General features: G+C 32.0%; 4 protein-coding genes across 4 annotated transcripts; all 4 read right to left on the reverse strand.

Annotated features, from left to right (window-relative positions):
- Nucleotides 1-2901: 2901 nt before the first annotated feature.
- LOC123677148 (zinc finger protein 532-like) lies at nt 2902-6622 on the reverse strand. Its single transcript, XM_045613682.1, has 3 exons — nt 6341-6622; nt 5773-5897; nt 2902-5248 (listed from the first exon to the last, which is right to left on the reverse strand). The coding sequence occupies exons 1-3, from the start codon at nt 6392-6394 to the stop codon at nt 2995-2997; spliced, it is 2433 nt and encodes an 810-aa protein (XP_045469638.1). The 5' UTR covers nt 6395-6622; the 3' UTR covers nt 2902-2994.
- A 314-nt stretch (nt 6623-6936) lies between these two features.
- LOC123677147 (zinc finger protein 532-like) lies at nt 6937-11990 on the reverse strand. The gene is made up of 4 exons (XM_045613680.1): nt 11834-11990; nt 11573-11663; nt 11005-11129; nt 6937-9324 (listed from the first exon to the last, which is right to left on the reverse strand). Exons 2-4 carry the CDS (start codon nt 11618-11620, stop codon nt 7056-7058), a joined length of 2442 nt encoding a protein of 813 aa, XP_045469636.1. The 5' UTR covers nt 11621-11663; nt 11834-11990; the 3' UTR covers nt 6937-7055.
- A 771-nt stretch (nt 11991-12761) lies between these two features.
- LOC123677149 (gem-associated protein 2-like) lies at nt 12762-13676 on the reverse strand. Its single transcript, XM_045613683.1, has one exon. It carries the CDS (start codon nt 13674-13676, stop codon nt 12951-12953), a length of 726 nt encoding a protein of 241 aa, XP_045469639.1. The 3' UTR covers nt 12762-12950.
- Nucleotides 12762-16400, reverse strand: LOC123677150 (transmembrane reductase CYB561D2-like). The gene is made up of 2 exons (XM_045613684.1): nt 16001-16400; nt 12762-14231 (listed from the first exon to the last, which is right to left on the reverse strand). Exons 1-2 carry the CDS (start codon nt 16181-16183, stop codon nt 13710-13712), a joined length of 705 nt encoding a protein of 234 aa, XP_045469640.1. The 5' UTR covers nt 16184-16400; the 3' UTR covers nt 12762-13709.
- Nucleotides 16401-21917: the final 5517 nt, after the last annotated feature.

Raw genomic sequence — 21917 nt, forward strand, 5'->3', positions numbered from 1 at the left:
CGAAATAAAATTGCACTATTTGCAAGCGTTGTTCAGGCGTGAGTCTATTCATTATGAATTGCCAAACCAAACTGAGAATAAATCACTTGACAGCTGTTAAATTGGTCCATCTCATAGTTCGTTTTCAACTTATGCAAATCATTTGAAAGAATTAAATCACACCATTATTAACAACTTTGAAATTTTGAAAAATAAGAGCATAAGATTAACACTCTCAGAATCCCTAGAAATAAACAAGGTATAATATCCAAAATATTCTGTTGAACGAACAAACAGATGTAAACTCATCCTCTTTATTGAATTTCTTCCGATAGTTTGGGAATCCCAGGCGGCAAATTGTCCAATATAACTTTGAAGTTTATTATATCCTATCGAATATTATTCTGCCAATGTCGAATTTTTGTTCCTATAAGTTTCCGAAAAACTCTGTCCTCTTATCAGTCAGAAATGCAGCCTGATGAAGCCACAGCGTGGCGAAATAATCATTGCTATCATTTAAATAATCCAGTGGAAATTATTTTGTTTTATTTTATTTATCAGGAGATATTCAGATCCTGGGTAATCTTTGAAACTCGTAACTATCAAAGTCCAGGCACCTCAATATATGAAAAATGGTTGCTGGTTAATTTCGAATGTTGGTATTGTTTTTGGTAGACCTTTTTATGCCCTTGATAAGGAAAGCTGATCAGACGACTCTGGTCAACGTTGGTTGTAAGGATGTTCAAACTAAACGAAGCGATAAAAGCTACAAATGTAACCTTTTAACCAGGAAACATATTTGAATTTGAATAGTTTTTTCGTTACTTTTCATCTATTAGAGGCTATATTCTTCATGGGAAGTTAAGTTTTTTTTTTAATTTTGAGGGTATAGTTACATATCTTCTTTACTTATGGATGGTCTGATAACATATTTGCTTAGATGTTTTATTTTATTATTCGTTTATTATTTCGCTATTTAAAAAGAGAATACAATATCAGCATTCTTGAATGGCACATTATCCTTTCAATATAAAATTATGCATAATGCTTTAAATTATATTAGGTACAACAACATTTTGCAATAGATCAATATGAATATGATTCAAGATCAGATCTACCCAGCAAATTTCAATTTCTAGGACCTTCCATTCTAAAGACATCGTAAGGTATCTATATGGTTGGACGGACAGTTAAACCATAGGTATCGTTTGAGAAAATGCTCAGCTCAAAATTCGAAAGTTACAGTAATATAAGTAATATAAATAGAAATATGTTACACCACGATGCCTCTTTCACTTCGAAACGAAGATACAAAATGTACGTTAAGATAAGGTTGAATCAAAACTAAGATGTCTTAAAACATCTTAATCAAACATTTAATTGAGGTCGAATTCAGCCGAATGCAACAATTTTTGATCTTTTATTGATGAAGTAATTACATAAAACATTCTCAATTTTTACTGCTTGTTCTTCCCTCAAAAGTGGTAGTATTATCACAGACTAACTAGTAATCTGTGGTATTATAACTTATTCGTACCTCGTAGAAATTACAATTGATGTGAAGATTTCGTTAATGTGGCGAACTATTATTCTCAATATAATCTTCCATCATATATCTTCTGCCAAACTATCCCAAAACTACTTATAGATTTTCATAAAGTGTTCAAAATTTGTATTATTCAAGTAGTCTGAGATTATTAGCATACAGTATGCTGAGATTATTTATGGACATATATATTTATTATTTCATAAATTACAGTTATATTATCAGTGTAAAAAGATAATTATTCAGACAGAAACCTGTCTCTGTAATTATCATTCTACAATTCAAAATTTGTCAAGACTCAAGATATAAAGTATTCTATGTTGTAGGCCTTACTCCTTATATTAGTCAAAGATTAACCTCAAAAATAACTGTCAAAATAAACGAAACATGATAAAAAATAATAATTGTTGATATACAACAAAGCAGATTATCGTCAATATTAAATGAGGGATATTATAGTATATCTCAAAAAGGACACCGTATATCTTCAGAGTAAGAGACATTCCAATATTGTATATATTCATTTGCAAGATCGTTTCAAGCAGAAGCGCTGAAAATATATCAAGATATTTTTGCAGATGTCGAACACTAAGTTGACTCAAATAAAAGAAGCAAAGGAAACATTTCAAGCTTTAATGGAATTATCAAGGCTATTAGGAACAGGGCTTGATATTGAAACATTATCTATTTGTGTTAGACTTTGTGAAGCAGGTGTAAACCCAGAAGTCCTAGCTACTGTGATTAGAGAATTGAAGAAAGAAACTCTACCCAAATCAGATGAAAATACATCTACTAATGCCCAGTCTTAACACTTAAGGAAAATTATTAAAACTTGTTTTTGAATTGTAAGAAATTATTAATATAGTGGCACATTTACAATTTTTGATGTGGAATATTCTATAATGGATAATTTGCTTTGCTATGACATTTATAATTGTCTTCCAAGGTAAAAATTCGACCGGAATAAAATTTTGTGATTAATGTATACTTTAAATTATTGAAATTCCTTCTTTATTATCAACTAGACAATTTTATTGATCTACGGCATCTGCTTGGGATGGAAAAATTCAAAAATTCAGTAGACAATCTCTTTTGTTCTAGTACCTATATTCTATTAATATGGGCATATTTAGATTTCATTTGATACGAGTCTTTCAAAGTTGGATCAAGTATAATTCAAGGATGACAAATAGATGGCGCATCTAACTGAAGCCTGATGACATTTTGAAAATATCACCTCATATTTTGAAACTTAAATCTTGCAGTTAGTAGATATAATATTTCTCCATTATATGAAATTCTGTATATTATGCTGTTGTGTTACTGATGTGAATATCACAGTGGAATGGTTGAAGAAGTAATAAATTTCTCACAAGTTTGGGAACAGAAGTTTTTTCAATCAATAAATTATTAAACAGGAAAAACATAACAAAAACAAATGATAATTAAATTCAATATTTGGATTAACTTCAAACTATTTCACGTGTATTCTTCATTAAGAAGGCCATTCCATGTACCCTGAAATGTGTTTTGAGTTCCTGGTCATCAGAAAATTGTTGTAAACATACTCTGCATTGATTTTCCTGAACAGGTTCCCTAGATTCACCTGGAGCAAGTTTCATTATTTCTTTCAGTTCTTCCACAGCATTTTTGTCATAACAGTCATTACTTTCGAGATAAGAATTCGTATCTTCGATTTTGTGGTAATGTTTGAGATGTTTAATTAGAGTAGGTTTAACAACAAAGCATTCACCACACTCCATACATTGATAATCCGTTGAAATATCCCTATGACTAATAATATGAAGATGAAAGTTATCACGTTCACTTTCTTGGAAATCGCACATTTTGCAATAATAAGTCCCGTCAAAGGGTTTTGCTTCTTCAGCTTGTAAATCAATAATTTTTTCTGGAGGACTACTTAAAATAATTTTTTTTGTACGGAATACAAATGGTGCTCTCTTCCTTTTTCTTTTCAAGCCTTCCTGTGTGCTAGGTGACAAAGTTTTCGTTTTAGAATTAGGAGATTGGCCAGCTCCTCTTGGTTCCATTGGTATTTCCTTGATATCACTTTCTGAGGATGACTTTTTACCTAAATTTTCATTATTTTCAAATTCAACACTAGAATCAGTTGAGATATCTGAATTTGAAAAGAAGTGTCCTGCAACTGTTTGTGGAAGCTTATTTACAATAATTTGTGGATTTCGATAAACACATGTTGATAGATGCTCTGCTTCATGACTACTTAAATATTCTTCCTTACACAATAAACAAATATTGACTTTGTTTTGATCATTATTCTGTATGTTCAAAGCAATATTTGTGTTAGGGAAACTCGTCTGGTTGAAGGAATTTATACATCTACATTTTGTACATGCAACAAAATTTTCATTATCATAAAAAGTTATCCGGTTATGGCATTGTACACAAAAGTCGACAGAATATGAATAACCTTGTTTTATCATTGCTTGCATTTTTTGGCATTTCAATAAATGTGCAGCATAGGTTGCTGTAGATCTGAAATAATTTCTACAGAATTTGCATACAAAAACATACATATATCTGCTTCGATCTTCAGAATGGTAATGCAAATGCTGTTTTACATTATCTTGATAAATTATACTACCATCATTTTTACAACCCATACACTTAAATACTTTATCAGAGAAGCAAAGATTTGAATGAATTTTTGCATGTTCTGAAAATGCAATTACACTTTCAAAGCATTCTTTGCAAACAGAGCATTGCATCCATGTGTGGATATGTTGAGCAAAATGTATAGAAAATGTTGTTGTTGATGCAAACAACTTTCCACATTTTTTTCCAGGGCATCTTATTCTCACTTGTTTTGCTAAATGAAAACAAATATCATCAAGATGTTTCATCAAATATTCCCTTGATTCAAATTTTTTACCACATTCAGGACAAATGAAAGGAGGAATATTTGAGTGAATTCTTTCATGAGCAGAAAATGAACACTTTGTGGAAGCAACATATTTACATAAATTGCATTTTAGCTTCTCATCAAGAGGTATATTTTTTCCTATAATATGCATCTTCATTGAACACCTCTGTGTTTGCTTACATTCTGGACATCTAGGATATGTTGAATCATCCATACTCAAAGATTCTATTTTTGATATCACAGGCAATTGAATGGAGTCTTCAACTATTGGTGGTGTACTAGCTAATAAACCATCTGTAGGATCAGGATCTTCTTCTTTCACTATAGTGGAGTTTTCTATAGAAAAAAAAGTTTGTTTCAATTTTTTCTGAAAATCTATCGTAACAAATTGACACATAGGTATATTGTTGCTAATTTGCTGGAGTGTCAACTGAACCATAATAGAATTTTCTCCTGCCGCACAAAATAATAAATCATTTGGTCTTAAGGTTATTATTTGTTTGCCCCTTTCAGAGGCATCAGGACTGTAAAATTGGGCATTTATGTAACTATTTTCTCCAATTCTATCTTCTTCTACGTCGAATAATTTGTTTACCCCTGGATGTGGTAAGAATCCCATCATTCCAAATGGAAGATTATAAATTTCTATTTTACCCAAATCAATTTTTCCTTCTGTTAGAGAAAAATGACTTCGAGCGTGTAAAAGGAAGGAACATCTATTGTAAAAATTGAAAGTCTGGTTACATTCCCTGCAATCATATTTTATAAGGATAGCTCTCCTATTCGTATGATCTTGAAAGGTAATTTTTGAGACAAACCTGTAAATATAAAATATATTCATTATGCATTTAAAGATTTAACTAGCAATAGTGTTGTTAATTCCTACAAATTACTCTCTTTTCATGTTTTTCAACTTTCAATTCATAACCAAAACATTGTTCCACTTATTTTCACATTTAAAAATGTATTATTCATGGGAATCAAATAAATAGTTAATTATACATAGTAAACCGTACAAAATAGATATACCTAATATCCAAGCTTTTACGCTATAAGACACCAGTTTAGAGTTGAGACAATGTAACATCTATAAAAATTAACTTTGACTCAACATAATTCAATTTACATTACCAAATAATATATGACATTAAAAATAGATTCAGGTTTATTTTTACTTATATATATATAATAGATTCTCTACATTCTAAGTAGGCTCAGAAGCGTAACTACTTAGGTGTCTGGTTTATAGAATATTGCTTTGAAAATATAATATGTATTATCATTTTATTGTTTTTATCAAGTATATAAAGGGACATTTTATGTATCTTGTTATTAAACTCACATATCTCTACACGCATAACAGGGATACACATGAAGCCCAAGTTGAGGTCTGAAGGAAATCCATGCAGACCCATTATTTTTTGCGAATACCAAATTCCATTTGGATTGTAGTTGATTTTTTAGATTCTGAAATATGTAAGAATGATTCATAAATTTTGTTTGATATAAGTCACTTTCATTACACATTAGTATAAACATTAATGACAGTTTATTTTAGTTAACTTTTCAAAGCCACCTGATTTTATGTAGGTACAGCCTCTGATATAGCTGAATGCTATTCACTAATAACATGTGATCTGATAAGTAATTGTTATACAGAAGTTTTAACATATTTTCTGGATGAAGTTTTTTGAAGAGTCATTTATTTGATATTAAGGAAAATAAACTGTTGAAGAATCAAAAATATTTCTATAATTTGTTGCAAATTATTTCATCTCACATTCACATTTCGCCCATAGTAATATTTAATACTGGACGGGTTATTTGTACTGAAGGTGAAGCAAAACAGTGAACATTACGATTATTAGGTGTATTTTTTTTTGTATTGTCAAATCAAAATTATACTTTACCACAATAGCAGTGCCAAGACCAACGGTGATGTTGGAATCAGGTGTAGGAGACATTATTTTTTGACCTTATACATACGAAGTAGCCTCTATCTGTACGTCGAACTTCTGAAGAAATGTATCTCTAGTATTTAGAGGTTATAAATAGTAGATCGGTGAAAGTGAAACATGAATCTATTATTTTTTTACTAATCAGAGTTCTAACCATAGATTACTTGGACCATCTCTATGAGTATGACAATGGTATAAAATAATAGAAATCAAACCTATCAGAAGCGCATAAAGGTTAATCTCTGCCATAGGTAGATGTTGCCTTGCTGTATCCTGCGCAATGACCTTGGTATAGTATTAGGACTTGCTCTAGGTAATAAAGGCATATCATAATATGTATGAAGTTGTTAACTTACTTTTGAATTTGAATGGTTTGTCTTACAAATAATAATGAATGAGTAAACTAATGCTACATTTGTTATTCACAAGTTTTGTAAAAATGCAAATAAGGAGCAAAATGTTCATATTCTCAATTATTGTGCTAGTTTTATAATCTTATACATTAAAAACATTTTAGTAGAATAGGAGGGGTAATAAATTATACATTGGATACTTAAATATTTATTTAGATAACTTAAATATATTCAGATTGATAAATACATCCACTTTTTGAACATAATACGTCCAATGAATCACAAAGTATTTCGAGTCATATTTTCAAATGAATTCACACTGCATCCCTTGAATTTCTCATTAAAAAGGCCATTCCATGCACCCTGAAATGTCTTTTAAGTTCCTGATCATCAGAAAATAGCTGTAAACATACTCTGCATTGATTTTTCTCAATAGGTTCTCTAGATTCACCTGGAGAAAGTTCCATTATTTCTTTCAGTTCTTCCACAGCATTTTTATCATAGCAGTTATTACTTTCTAAATACGAATCTGTATCTTCAATTTTATGGAAGTGTTTGAGGTGTTTGATTAGTGTAGGTTTAACAACGAAGCATTCACCGCATTCCATACACTGATAATCTGTTGAAATATATCTATGATTCATAACATGAAGATGAAACTTATCACGGTCACTTTCTTGGAAATCACACATTTTGCAGTAATATGTACCATCAAATGGTTTTGCTTCTTCGGCTTGTAAATCAATAATTTTTTCTGGAGGACTACTTAAATTGATTTTTTTTGTACGGAACACAAATGGTGCTCTCTTCCTTTTGCGCTTTGAAGCTACTGATGCTTCAAGTGTTAAGGTTTTTGTTGGAGATTTGGTAGAGCTGTCGGTATATGTTTCTTCTTTACATATATAATTGATCTCACTTTCTGTTGATGTATCTTTGATATCACTTTCTTCAGATGTATCTTTTTCTACTCGGATGGGCATTTGTTCGTGACTTCCATTATTTTCATAGTGGATAACTGGATCACGTTGACAAGAGGTTTCATATTCCAGTTTTTTCAATTCAACTTGAGGATAGCCATACTTGCATCCAGAGATGTGATCTTTTAGAGTAGTTGAATAATCTTTTTTGCACAATAAACAGGTTTTCACTTTTGCTTGAAAGACATTTGGTTTGTTAAATTGATTGTTGGTTTTTTCTTTTGGTTTTTCTTTTTGCCTTGGATGTAAGGAATTATAGAATTTACATTTTGAACAGGGAATAGTATTTTCATCATCATAATAAATAATTCTAGAGTGACATCGCGAACAAAGGTCAATGGTGTAAGAATTGACCTGATTCGTTATTGTTGGTATTTTTGGGCACTTCAGTAAATGTGCGGCATAATTGGCTTTTGATCTCAAAAAACTTCTGCAGAATTTACAAACAAAAACATATATATATTTGCTTCGATCCTTAGAGTGGTAATCTAAATGTTGTTTTATGTTATCTTTATAAATAATGCTATCATCAAATTTACAACTCAAACATTTGACTACTTTTTCCCTATAGCAAGAACCTGAATGACTCTGTGCATGTTCTGAAAATTCAGTATCATTTTGGAAACATTTTTTACATAGGTTGCATTGGTACCATTTTTGCAAGTGGTTAGCAAAATGTGCAGAAAATGTTTCTGCGGAAGCAAATACCTTGCTACATCTCTTTCCAGGACATCTTATTCTTACTTGTTTGGCCAAATGAAAACAAACATCATCTAGATGTTTCATTAAATATTGCCTAGTCTCAAATTTTTTACCACATTCAGGGCAAATGAAAGGAGGAAGTCTGGAGTGAATTCTTTGATGTGCAGAGTATGAACATTTTGAAGGAGCAATATATTTACATGCAGAACACTCAAGTGTTGGTGAATTTTTGCCTGAAAAATGATATTTCATGGAGTATTTGAAACTTATCTTGCATTCTGGACATTCAGGATATGTTGCGTCATTATTCAACGATTCTATTTTTGATATAATCGGCATTTGTATACTATGCTCAGTGGGTTGAGGTGTTGAATCAAGTTGTGTGTCATTAATACCATCAGGTGCTTCTTTCTTCACTTTCATACAATTTCTTATACATATGTTTCTTTTCAAATTTTTCTGACAAGCCACCGTTATAAATTGACAACGAGGAATATTTCTACTGATTTGCTTGAGAGCCAACTGACCTGAGTGTTCTCCTGTTCTATTGAATAAAAGATCATTTGGTCGTAGTGTAATAATTTGTTTGCCTCTTTCACAGAGATCTGTAAAATAAAATTGTGCATTTATATAAGTATCTTCATCAATGGTATCTTCATCTTCATCATATAATATTTGGATTCTAGGATCTGGTAAAAATCCCATCATTCCAAATGGAAGGTTATAAATTTCTACATTATTTAAATCAATTTTTCCCTCTGCCAGAGAAAAATGGCTGCGAGTATGAAGAAGAAAAGAGCATCGATTGTAAAAATTCAGAGTCTGGTGACATTCTCTACATTTGTATTTTATCAAGATAGCTCTTCTATTTACATGGTCTTGGAAGGTGCATTTTGACACAAACCTGAAAAATAAAATAATTGTTCAGAAAGAAGATTCTACAGAAAAAAAAAATAAATGAAATTATAAGTTGATTCAGTCTAACATGTAAAAATATGTAAAATGTATGTCTCAAAGATGGAGATGGTATAAGTAGTGTACAGAAATTTTTTCATACTACTGGCCTTTTCTTCTTTACAATAATAATAACATAATTCTTTAGCCAATGCTTGTATGTAGTATTCTTGTGGGCCAATACTATATATATGTATGTACATTTTTTCCAGTGTTTAGATGATTATTTTCCACCGATAAGTTTATATACATAAAAGTAATTTTAATTTTCTTGTGAATAATTTATGGTGTTGTCTATTCCAAATAATTTCATGTCCTTTTTTGTATATGCTAACTTGAATTATTGGACTAGATTAGATTTAGGGGGGTTTCATTACACTGCTACCTAATGGTCTATTCTGCCACCCATCAGAACTATTCTCGCCATCCATTATATGATCTACAGCTTGTCTACTATTTCCAGAGTTCTAATGAACTCCAGTATCTGGGATATATTCAAGGAGGCTACTTCCTCATTTCTACAAGTTTCTTTTCCATAGCATATTTGGCGTTGGCTAGTGATGGCGAGCCATTCCGTCACCAGGTGATACGCAGTTTATTCCTCCTCTCCACAGAATCTGCATACTTTATTTTCTGCTAGACCCATTCTTATGAGTTGCCTTCTGAGGTTGTCATCCAGTGAGGAGGTGAAGCATATTCTTGCTAAGATCCCGATACTTCTTAGATATCACAGTTTCAAAGAAACTTTTTGGAATGATCCCTAGGAAGATTAGAGTGTTTCTCTTTTAGTTTTTCCTTCTCCAGAAACTCTTTCTTGTATAACACTGCAAGTGATAGTTCTAGTAAGTGTGTTGTTCCCGTCTTTTCCTTTAATTCCCAAATTAGAGGGAACCCAGACTGAACAGACTTTGTTATTCTTGCCTATTTTCTTGAATTTTCTTTGGCACTCCAATACCATCTTAGAATCAATGATATGTGAGCTTAGTGCTTTGATTGCAGCATGACTGTCAGAACATATCTCTATATCACATTTGGTGCCAGTTCCGAGTACTCCAGCGACAGTCCTCCTCATGGTTTGAGAACCATGTGTATACCATTCAATGGTATTCTTTTTGAGAACTGGGAATGTGGTCTCCCTTTCCCACTGAACTATATAAGACTATATTTTTTCCTTATGTCTAGTTGATGATGTATACAATATATAATATCTAGATCTAGTTGAGGTGGCTATTAACAGAATTTGCCATATTTGGGCCTAATTTATAATATTATGTACGAATTAATTCTACTTTCGAAAATATATTGAGCTACGGGATCTATATTTGAAAAATAGGTTTAAGGATTCTATTCTGCACAATTTTAATATAATTAAGCTTGGTCATCACACTGTGATATAATTTCTCCATACATATACAAATTATAGCAGTCATTGCTGTAGGTTTCCCTAAACATAATGGATGTATTTAGACCAGTTCAAATAATTCTCGATGATCAAACCAAAGTCTTTTATCCACTGATATTAGTTCAAAAGGGAGTTGCTACAATGACTTAATTTTTTGGAAAGTTTCCATTTTTTCGGTTTGAATATTCTTCCAGCTTCGGTCAAAATCAAACAATAAAAAATACTCACATGTCTCTACAGGCATAGCAGGGATACACATGAAAACCAATCTGGGGACTGAAGGATATCCAAGCAATTTTATTGGACTTTGAAAAGATAAGATTCCACTTGGATATAAGTTGATTCTTCAAACTCTGAAAATGTAAATGGTAATATATATGTAGGTATATATCTAAATATATAAGTTGTTTGTTTTTATATTTTCTATCCCGACTCTCTTAGACGTCTATGAGAGCCTCAGAAGCTTAGAGCTCATACGAGTTAGGAGAACAGGCTGCGTTCTGTGTAGGCTATGTTATTGTATATAGGGTATATTTCAGAACTTGGATATAACAGGTCTTATTGTATAGGAAATAATTTGGTTTAATCCTTTATTTTCTAAACGTTTCGGAGATATCTCTCCTTCTTCACCTCGATTTATATACATATAGGTATACATAAAATGAGTTAGTTTTAGACAAGCACTAACCATATTGAAGGTATTTTACATTTCACCTGATTAACAATTAATGATGAGTGCTTATCAACAAATAATTAATAATCATTGTATTTCATCAGTTTCTGTCATAATACTTACCACTATAGGTGTGCAACTTGAAAAGTCAAGCTCAGGTGTTGGTGCCATTTTTCCTAGACTTCAGTAATTACCAAATTGCAAAGTACTTGTGCTATAAGAAATAGATAAATTAGAAAATACTTCGAAAACACAATATATATTCTATGAATGTTCACTGTTAACTAAATAACAAATATTCTATTTGAAAATAAACAGAGGCTAGTTCACTGATATTGAAATTTATAGTTATAAACTGAGTTAAAAGGTTGAGAATATACATACCTATTGCATGAGTGCTCCCTTATGGTTATGAAGCCGGTAAAGACAATTAATGTTTTAGAGCTATATTTGTTCTTGCATAGTAAAAATTTGAGGTTAAGATAGGGAGGGGGTAAATCAGAGGGTCAACCAATCATAGTACTTTACCATAGTGGAACTCTTAGAATATAGATAGTATTAATGTTCTAAGGTGGAACTAATGGAAGAAAACACTTTCTCAACAACAGGTGGGTTTCTAACCAAAAAACGCAATGTCAGTAAATTCCGAACCGCACATCCATTTTAAAAAATAGTAAATACGTCTTCATAATTCAAGTGAAAACTTATAGTAGGAAAATTATCTAAATTTGAATTAAAATTTTTCTAAAATCTCAAGTTTATTGACAATTTGAATATGGAGCTGAAAATCAACTTAATAAAACTCTCCAGGAATGAACCAATAATAATAAAATATGATTCGTTTTCAAATGAAGAAATTGGCAAAAATTAGAATTTCATAGCTTATACTTTTTTCTCGTAACGAGTTTCCTTATTTTTTCCAATTATAATATGTTTGGAATTACTGCAAACTTTGTTTAATATTTATTTTTTCTTGCCATTGACTTGTTGGTTGTACCTAAGCCAACACTCAAAAATACATTGAATATAAAAACGGATAACAAAACATAAAAATTCATATATAAAATATAAAGAATTAAAATATTAGTTGAAAAGTACATGTCAATAAGAACTGAGAAGTTACAAGATTAATTTCAGATTAACTTGTCCATGGGCGTTTTTGGTTTTTCTCTCTTCATTATAAAAAATGCAGTCACATATGAGACACACTGCAAAACTAATAAATAACTTGTTCATTTTTTATATTTCTTGATATTGTAGGTAAATATGATTTAAGTCCTATTTATAAGAACTTAAAAATAAAAGATGGCTATATATTTTATTTTTTTAATTGCAACCCTCACAGGCTCAAATTTCAATGAAAATATTGAATTTTCTTACAAGATATAATAATAAGAATATCACAGATATCTTCAGTGTAACATAAATGATGATTCTGGAATTAAGTCATTAACTGAAAATGAGTTAGGCCAACCTATAATATACTCAAATTATATAAAATTCAAGGATCACTGAGGTCCAATTGACCAAAGAATTTTGAGACAATACAGATGAACAAGTTTAGAGGATGAAACATCTTCACATCTGTTTCTTTGTAATTTGATCTTAATTGAATGCATTTTTTAGCTAGAGTTCTAACAACGTGACAATCATCTGATATAAGAGGAGTGTCAAGAAGTGAAAACATTGAATATATCCAAACCCCTACATAATTTTCAAAACATGTACCATCATCCAATGTATCTAAATAACCATTTATAAGTTCTAATGCTTTGATTTTATCAGCTTGTGAATACTTCATAACTTCTTCATATGGAGGATATGAACTAACAATTTTTTCCTTGAAATCAATTTCTCTAAGAACATCTTTAGAAGTGATTTCCATCCTAGACTGAATGAAGTCTCTAAATTCCCGGAATTCTTCTAATTTTTCTTTCTGCCATTGCTGTGTTGGAAGAAGATGAGAGGCAACAGAATTAGGCAATTTTTCTTCTTTGAATTCCCTGATTTCCACATGATGTAATCTAGAGGGATCAATAGTTGCAGTGGTCCAAGGTTTCATTAGGGATCGTTCATAACAACAATATTGTAAAAACTCTTCAGCAGTTTCTGGTATCTTATTTGGATTGAAATTAGCTGGAAGTGTTGTATCAAAAGGAATAGCTTTTTTCAGTAGCCCATAGTCAGACGCCACACTACAATCTGAATTATAATCTTCATCTGACATGATTGAAGAATTATACAGTAAAAAATTATAAATTTATCCTATTGATATGAGCTGTCTGAATCTATCAGAAACAGAATTAATTGGTTTGACCAGAGTCCAAATAACAGTAGAAATGATAAAAAATAACAGTATTCCAAAAACTATATCATCTGAATGTGTTCTCCACTCAAACCATTTTGTGTATACACTCAATATTGCAGATAATCCTCCAAACAAATAGGCCAGAGTCCCTAAAACGACATGCACAAATTTATTCAACTTTGGAGAGTAATAATCCTTAAGTTCTCTATTGTATAGAGTAAGTACCCCATTCAAACCACTTAGAATAGCAAAGATGAATCCCAGTAAACCAAATAAACCATGCCAAGATTTGAAATGAGCCTTGCTCTTATTGAGTTTGTTTTGGAAGGCAATCCAAACTCCTATGATGCTCAAAATTAATGCTAATGCTTGTAAGATCCAGTGGTACAAAATTCTATTCGATCCAATAATGTTCTTCAGTACATTATTATCTCTATTCAATATTAAGATTCCTTCAGTTAACAGCAGTGTCCACTGAAACAAAACTTAATTGAATGCAACTGATTTTTGCTATAAAGAAATAATATGGATTATAGAATTTTTCATTGCTCAAAAATAGGGATTCATTTGTTTAAAACATAATAAACTCAATTTCCACAAAATTATAATACAATTGTTTCGTTACATTGTGGCTTTATCATATATACATTTTAACTGAAAGCAGAATAGAAATTGCAATAATGGTATAAATAGTATATAATTGCAATGACGAAAGTATTATTGAAATCACCAGTTACATTCGGTATTTCTCAACTGTTTGATGATATCGAACAAAGCAGATGAGCTATTTGTTTATTTGAAAAAATATTTTTGAAATAATACCTATTTTTTTGAGGGATTATATTCGTCTTAATTTTTATTTTAAGAATAGGGGATTTTGAAATTATGTATAAATTCTTTTAATATGTAGAATGCGAGGAGTTTGATTGTCCTGTTTTTCCAATGAAAACTATATGGCAATCATCAGAAGACAACATAGACCCCAGATTGATTTCATTGTTGTTAATGAAAATTCTCGAGACAGTCCAAGATATCATTGATTTTGCAAGCTAGGGTTATTTTTTATAAAAAAAATCGAGGATTCCAGCAGTTTCTAGCAGATGAATACTGACTAATAATGGAAGTGATTGTGAAAATTACCTATATGTCTTTTCTTGCAGAAACTAAATCACCTCCAATATTATTATCCAATAATGTTTGAATTTTATATTCAAAGAAAATTATTATTTGAGTATTTGACATAAATTTGAGGTTAGGTTGGAGCAAAAAATTGCAGATGGTTGGAGCTGGGTTAGGAAGTCCAAAAAAGAAAACGAAAAAATGTTCAATGACCCAAATAGCAGGATCATAGAATTGATGCAGTTATTTTAAAATTCATCGGATATGAAAAATTCGATAAGAAAATTGAGGTACATCTCCTAGATTGAAGAAAATAATGGAAATATACAGTTTGTAACAATGGAATGTAAAGGATAGTTTGTTACTAGAAAACTGAAAAATGAAGGTAAAGAAAACTTTATAATTTTGAGTACGAAAAATGAAATAAATAAAACTTTTGAGGTAGGAGGTATTGGAAAACAGTAATTTTTTAGTCATTTTGATATAATATTGTTTTCTTCATTTATTTCCAAGGACATTTTTTCTTTTAAAAATTCATAATATTTTTTTTATTCATTTTTTTTAATGAGCGAATGAGACATATTTTGATAATCCATTTCGATCTGAGAGGATTCTGAGGTCTATAGGTATAGGTAGACTGTGGAGAGATTATATTTTCAGAGCGCTAGGTATATCATTTCGCCACGATGTCTTTATTTTTAAATTTTGAGCTGATGATAATGGTCTTAAACGATAAGGTTCGCTTCACTTATAACGGATTCTTGATGGTAACATTTAATTCTGTCCGATTTGAATGACTCGAAAAGAAATTTTCAGGATAGATTCTGAATTCGAATGCCACTTTATTTCACGGTGATGAAATTTGTAAAAACATATATTTACATGTAGAATAAAATATTCGATATTCATACAAAATTTCATGTTCAGCCCGAAGCCAGTACCACAGAAAGGAGAATATAAAAAAAAACTCGATATATCAGTGACAACAGATCCGACCAAAATGAGATTTTGGGCCAATGCGTTTCTCAAATTTTTAATATCCTAGTTTTGCATCATTGAACATTCATTAAGTTAGCAATGAGATAAAGATTAATTTTTATAAATGGGAGCACATAACTACTTACACCAACACTCATAAGGATAGGATGCCATGTGAAGAATTCGATCGTTCCAGAAAATGATAAATATAACATATACACAGCGAAAGCAACAATGAATAAATGAACTACATTTGTTACTCTACCCGAAGTCACTATAGACGATAATGTTCTTCTGGATTCATCTCTGTTTTTCTCACTTCCTTCCATATCGACTTGTTAGAACAATCACTAGGAGTAGAACAATTCTCATCCATATAAGATATTAATACTATTCACGATCTGATTATCTTCAGCTACTGTCACGTAGAAAATTTATCTCAGACTCATCTTATAAGTCGATCAGCGTTACAGTTAGTGCAATATAAATTTATTATTTGGTAATCAAGGCTTCTACATATTCATTCTTATCGGGTACGTGCCAATGTTTTAATGATTTGGTTTTACCAGAGTACACGATCTACAAATAGTACCTTCCCACATTGGCGTCACAAAAGGGAATTCATCGAATGGTGTTTCATTGATACTTTAAACGTTCAAAGTTGATTCTTCGGCACTTATCGAATTGTATCTATAGATGTTAAAAAACGCTATTGAGGACTAGTTCATTCATATGACCATTGCGCCCTTGGAGGCCATACTTAACATAACTTGAAAATAATTTAATACTTTGATATAAAGGAGAACATTCAAATTCATATGTTTTGAGTTTAGGCACAAAAACATTATGCAAAGTTATGGTTTCATATTGATGATAACTTGAAGTTGACTTCCATTCTGTTCTTTCCATTCCCTTCGCCATAAATAAGACAAAAAAAAGAAATATTGGTTTGCATGATGAACCAAGTGGTGGAAATCAATCTAATAATTCTCTTTCGTGCAACAAACACTCTTCAAACAGCAACGCTGTTTTCTGTTTCCCAGAATTTTAAGTCAATAAAGGACTTAGGCAGAAAGTCTTTAAGCCTTTTTATTTCAAGTAAATAAGTCATTGTATACAATAGTGTGGCTCTAAAAAAGAGAGAAAATAATAGGTCAATAAAGAACTACGAGACTTAGAGTTTTTAAGCTTTTTTTTTTTTTCAAAGAAAGCACTTCTTTCCTAGAATATCAATATGGGATAACCAGCTTAGATTTCTGTCAATATGTTTCCCAAGAAATCCATACAACTATGTGTCATCAGCAGATATATCAACACAAGGCAAGCCAAATGAATGGGCAAATAATTTTGGAATAATAAAAAGAGTAGCGGTCCCAACACGGAACCCTGAGAAACCCCTAGCTCTATATTGTTTTCGATTGAAAATCATTCTTCTACTTTGACTGATATGGTTCTATCCTTGACAAAACTACGCAATCAATTTAAGAATAGTCCCCTTCGTTTCAATATTTTCAGCTCGACTGGATCAGTAGTTTTTTCGATTATAGAGAAAACAAAATTACCTATGGGTATAACTACGGAATCATTGAACGGATTTTGTCCATAAACGAACCCAACCGAACTATTAGGACCCTGAAAAGTTATATTCTTTTTATTTGACCCTGAACTGATAGGATATGATAAACAGATTCCCTAAACTGATATTTTCCGCCGTTTCAGTTAGATTTTCATGAGTGAATCGTAAATATTTGAGTTAACTTCTCTTTTCCAGGAATTTCAGAAATCACTGATTGTTGTTTTCGTTATTTTGAATGCATATTTGAAAATATTTACCTTGATATTTTTGTAGTTTAACAATTGAAAAAATTATTTTCTTCATCATATCTGAACGATTTCGAAATATCATAACGATATACAAAAGAGAAAATTGCCGTATTTTAAGGATGGTAGGTTTATACACTACTTTTCGTACTGATTTTTGTATTCTCCGTCAGGAGCAATTATTATTGGCCTAAACCGTTAACTTTGGCTGTATTGATAGAAGAATTGGATAATGATGGTAACATTGAAGTACCAGAAGGTTTGCAATTTTTGCACCTGGAAACGTATTCGATGTCTACGACTTATGAAACTGGATTCTGGAGACGAATTTAGTGTTGATTTAGCTCACAACCAAAATGATTTCAATTGTAATTTATGTAGTTGCGAGAACATACAGGGTGGCCATTTGAAAACGAAACAGACGAGATTACAGACGAAATAAAGTTTTACGATAGAAATGCTCGGACAGGTCGATTTCTGTTTCGAGGGGGACAACTTAAGATGTAGGTTACGGACGCATAGCGCTTCAACCCTTGCTACTACAACCCTCACCCCCAAATTTTGAATAGGGAAGATGGGGTGAGTGATACCTCATTTGAAAGGTATTTTTATACTGATTTCAGCACAGTAATTGTTTTTTCATTTTATGCATTAGTTCTCGAAATATTCTTAACTAAGTATTTGAAAATGAAGTAGTGTTTTCATGGCACTTGTAGTGTTTTGTGAAAAATCGACATTTTGAGCTTCAAAACAACCATGACTGTGGCTTCCTTCCTAACTAACTAACTAACGCATGAATATTTCGAGAACGAATGCATAAAATGAAAAAACAATTACTGTGCTGAAATCAGTATAAAAATACCTTTAAATTGAGGTATCACTCACCCCATCTTCCCTATTCAAAAATTGGGGGTGGGGGTTGTAGCAGCAAGGGTTGAAGCGCTATGCGTCCGTAACCTACATCTTAAGTTGTCCCCCTCGAAACAGAAACCGACCTGTCCGAGCATTTCTATCGAAAAACTTTATTTCGTCTGTAATCTCGTCTGTTTCGTTTTCAAATGGCCACCCTGTATATTTTGTCCCCAATAATTCATCTCCCTCAGATTGTTTTCGATGAAGACGTCATACTTTGCTTCACCAACACGTATGCTGAACAGAAGAATCAATCAGGTAATTAATTTTTTTATTGCATAATTGATTCGAGTTGAGGACCAACTTGTGAACACAAAGGTAGATTTTAGACAAGTTACATGCACATTAATAGATGTGGACAAGCAAAATAAGAATGAAACAAAATTAAAATAACATAAAAATAAAAAAGATATATCATCATCATCATCAAGATTGCAAGGTCGTAGTTAAGGGGAGTACTGGGGGTAATTATCCCCTACCTCCCTAAATCTTCCAAAATATAAAACTCCAGAATTCTTGCCCAGACGAAGAACGAATATATTTCAATAAAAATGAACCAATAATCATTTTACTTTTCTTTGAAGTAAAAAATTGAACACTTTTACGGTTATGAGTTTATTATCGCTTTCAAGATGATTAAATATAGTATCGTTTCTATAGGTTAGAGGAAGCAGAATTCGAGTTGTGTTATGAAAAATGCACAAGTGAGACTGAAAATCTGCCAGATACAGCATGCACTGCGATAAGTCAATATATTTGAATGTTTACTTGACATTATATTTGATCTCTGTAATGCTTGTAGGTAAGTGGGGCGAGCTCTGAGAGGAGTTTTTCAACATTGAAGAGGTTGAAAACTTGGCTAAGATCAACAATGGATCAAGAAATATTGGCAGGTTTGGCCTTATTATACATTCATAGGAAAATTGAACTTGATATTGATTCTGTGATAGAAAGAGGTTTGCGAATATGAAGAGGAGATTCTTAGAATTGGTACCTATAATGTTTAAAAAAACACTTTCTCTCAGCTCGTTTGGAGGGATTCAAATTTTATTTTAAAGCTTTTTAGACCGAAGAGTTCTTGAGAATGGTCAACTGTTAGGATGAATATATGGGTTGAAAAAAATCAAATTTCCGTATATAGTATTGATTTGGCATGGTAATGAGGCATCTACTAATAGTATGACCTACTGGAAAACTCAACTGAACTAGTGGAATACAACTGAATATGTTCCAAAACTTTCCAAGGTGGTTCATCATTATTATTATTATTACTGAATCGGAGTCGTAGCGGTTCTGTTCGCCTTCCGAGAACTGCGACCAAATTAATATTTTCTTTTCAATCCTACCTATTCATACAAACCCAGGGAGGCCGTCGATACTGTTAACGAAGCTGAGGACATCCTTAGGAACTTTGGCTGTTAGCTTGGCTGAGTATCCAGGACAGACTTTCCCATATGATTGATTCTTAGGCCAGTCAATCCCGGACATTTGCTCACTATGTGTTTGACTGTTTCTACCTCCTTTCCACAGAGCCTGCAAATCTCGTCTGTTGACTTACCCATGTGGTACAGAAGGAATTTGCATCGACAGTGGCCTGTCAGCAGTATCACCATTACCCGAAGCTCAGCTCATGGTAGCTTCAAGAGCTTCCTGGTATAGGTCAGTGAAAGCACCACAAATTTCTTTATCTGAGCATAGACCAGGAGAGTTCCTTCAAAGAGTTTTCTATTGTTCCACTCTCATTGTTGGACCGCTGCCTTATATTGGTCTTTTTCAAGCCCACAAAAAGGCTCAGGACCAACAGGTGTTAACCTTGATGCTCTTTTTCAAGTTCATCAGCTTTTTCGTTTCTTTCAATACCACAATGCCCCGGTACCCATAGTAGAGTTACTTGATGGCCTCTGACCAGTTGCTTTATGGTATATCGGCACTCCTATGTCAGCAGAGACCCCTGGCTATATGATTCCAGGGATCTCAGCATGGCCTGGCTTTCGGTAGTGATGTAAATACATCCCCTTTGTGGTTTTTGAGACACTCTCGAGCCATAGATAGACAGCTAGTATCTCAGCAAGTTAGAAGGCACACTTTCCATCAGGGTTCTAGAGATTCTCCAAGGTGGTTTGAAAAACTTATCAAATAATTAGTGGTTAGCGAAAAATAATGAAAATGTAGATTTATGTCCCTTTCGTTTATAACTCGTGGAAAGAATGTAACATTGAATCATTTATTGAAATTAAATCAAATACATACATAAAACATAAACAAATGAAAAATCTGTGAGGTGCAGTCTCAATTGAAACATTTTTTACTACACATTTATCTAGAAATAAATTCAATATCAAAATGAATATCTGCGAAACATATTGGAATGAGCACAAAAAAATTTAAAATAATGAACGATTTTCATAAAGCATATGCTATTTCAGCATCGACCAAGTTTGTTGGTTATTCGCAATTTCCTCATGACTTTTTTTACGAATGTCATTTTCGAAATTGTCAAGCAACAAACCCTCATATAACATCGACACATTTTGCCGTCAAAATTTCATCTCTGGCGGTATTACGCATGAAATATGGGAGGAGTAGACAGAAATGACGAAAATATTAATGAATACATTTAGTGTCCATATAAGGCAGAAAATGGTGCTTTTCTTTATTTTCACATCGCATCGACATGGTTGTACAAAATGCGTGACCATAACATAGGAATCATAATGGTAGAAAAAATCATTTATTAGACTTTCTAACATTTATGACATGTGATATTCTTCAAATCTATAGCAAGATAATCAAAACGACCCCTCTCATCATGGTATCATCCAGGTATGATTGAAAACATTTCAAATTTCACATAAAGGAAACTTTCTTATGCCGAAATTGTAATGAGGGTCTCCACCCTAAGAACTGTCTCATTAATCTTTATTACAAATAATTTCTATTCATGGGATTTAAACCCTAAGATTCTTTTAAAAGATGTGAGTTTTTCAGAAAATTAAACGTTTCAAAAATATTTCATCACTAGTTTCATTTGAATAATCTCTGAATGGGGATTTGTTTTAGCAGTTTTTGAGAGAAAAAGCAAAGAAATATAGTGAAAAATTAGCAGTGAAATCGCTAGGAAGCATAATAAACCAGATACCTTCCTATTATTTACACTGTGCCAATGTTTCTTTGATTGGAGCGACAATTTCTCTTCTTCCAATCGCCACACGTAAATTTCGCTAATGATGAAATTATTCAGATGGCCGATAGAAAAAAAGGAGTTCTGCAGAGCGCGGTCATTGGACCCATAACCGGTCTTGTGGTTAAGCTCTCGGTTCCGTGTAAATA

The sequence above is a fragment of the Harmonia axyridis genome, chromosome 3, assembly GCF_914767665.1.
Source record: "Harmonia axyridis chromosome 3, icHarAxyr1.1, whole genome shotgun sequence".
Lineage (NCBI taxonomy): Eukaryota > Metazoa > Arthropoda > Insecta > Coleoptera > Coccinellidae > Harmonia > Harmonia axyridis.

What these genes read in the sequence shown, in the direction of transcription:
- LOC123677148 (XM_045613682.1), bottom strand. Translation starts at nt 6,394, where the DNA reads ATGTCTCCTACACCTGATTCCAACATCACCGTTGGTCTTGGCACTGCT. An exon ending in GTCTTGGCACTGCTATTGTG is followed by an intron (nt 5,898 to 6,340) that starts GTAAAGTATAAT and finishes TACATATTTCAG; the next exon opens with AATCTAAAAAATCAACTACA. An exon ending in TGTTATGCGTGTAGAGATAT is followed by an intron (nt 5,249 to 5,772) that starts GTGAGTTTAATA and finishes TTATATTTACAG; the next exon opens with GTTTGTCTCAAAAATTACCT.
- LOC123677147 (XM_045613680.1), bottom strand. Translation starts at nt 11,620, where the DNA reads ATGGCACCAACACCTGAGCTTGACTTTTCAAGTTGCACACCTATAGTG. An exon ending in CAAGTTGCACACCTATAGTG is followed by an intron (nt 11,130 to 11,572) that starts GTAAGTATTATG and finishes TTACATTTTCAG; the next exon opens with AGTTTGAAGAATCAACTTAT. An exon ending in TGCTATGCCTGTAGAGACAT is followed by an intron (nt 9,325 to 11,004) that starts GTGAGTATTTTT and finishes TTTATTTTTCAG; the next exon opens with GTTTGTGTCAAAATGCACCT.
- LOC123677149 (XM_045613683.1), bottom strand. Translation starts at nt 13,676, where the DNA reads ATGTCAGATGAAGATTATAATTCAGATTGTAGTGTGGCGTCTGACTAT.
- LOC123677150 (XM_045613684.1), bottom strand. Translation starts at nt 16,183, where the DNA reads ATGGAAGGAAGTGAGAAAAACAGAGATGAATCCAGAAGAACATTATCG. An exon ending in CTATCCTTATGAGTGTTGGT is followed by an intron (nt 14,232 to 16,000) that starts GTAAGTAGTTAT and finishes GTTTTGTTTCAG; the next exon opens with TGGACACTGCTGTTAACTGA.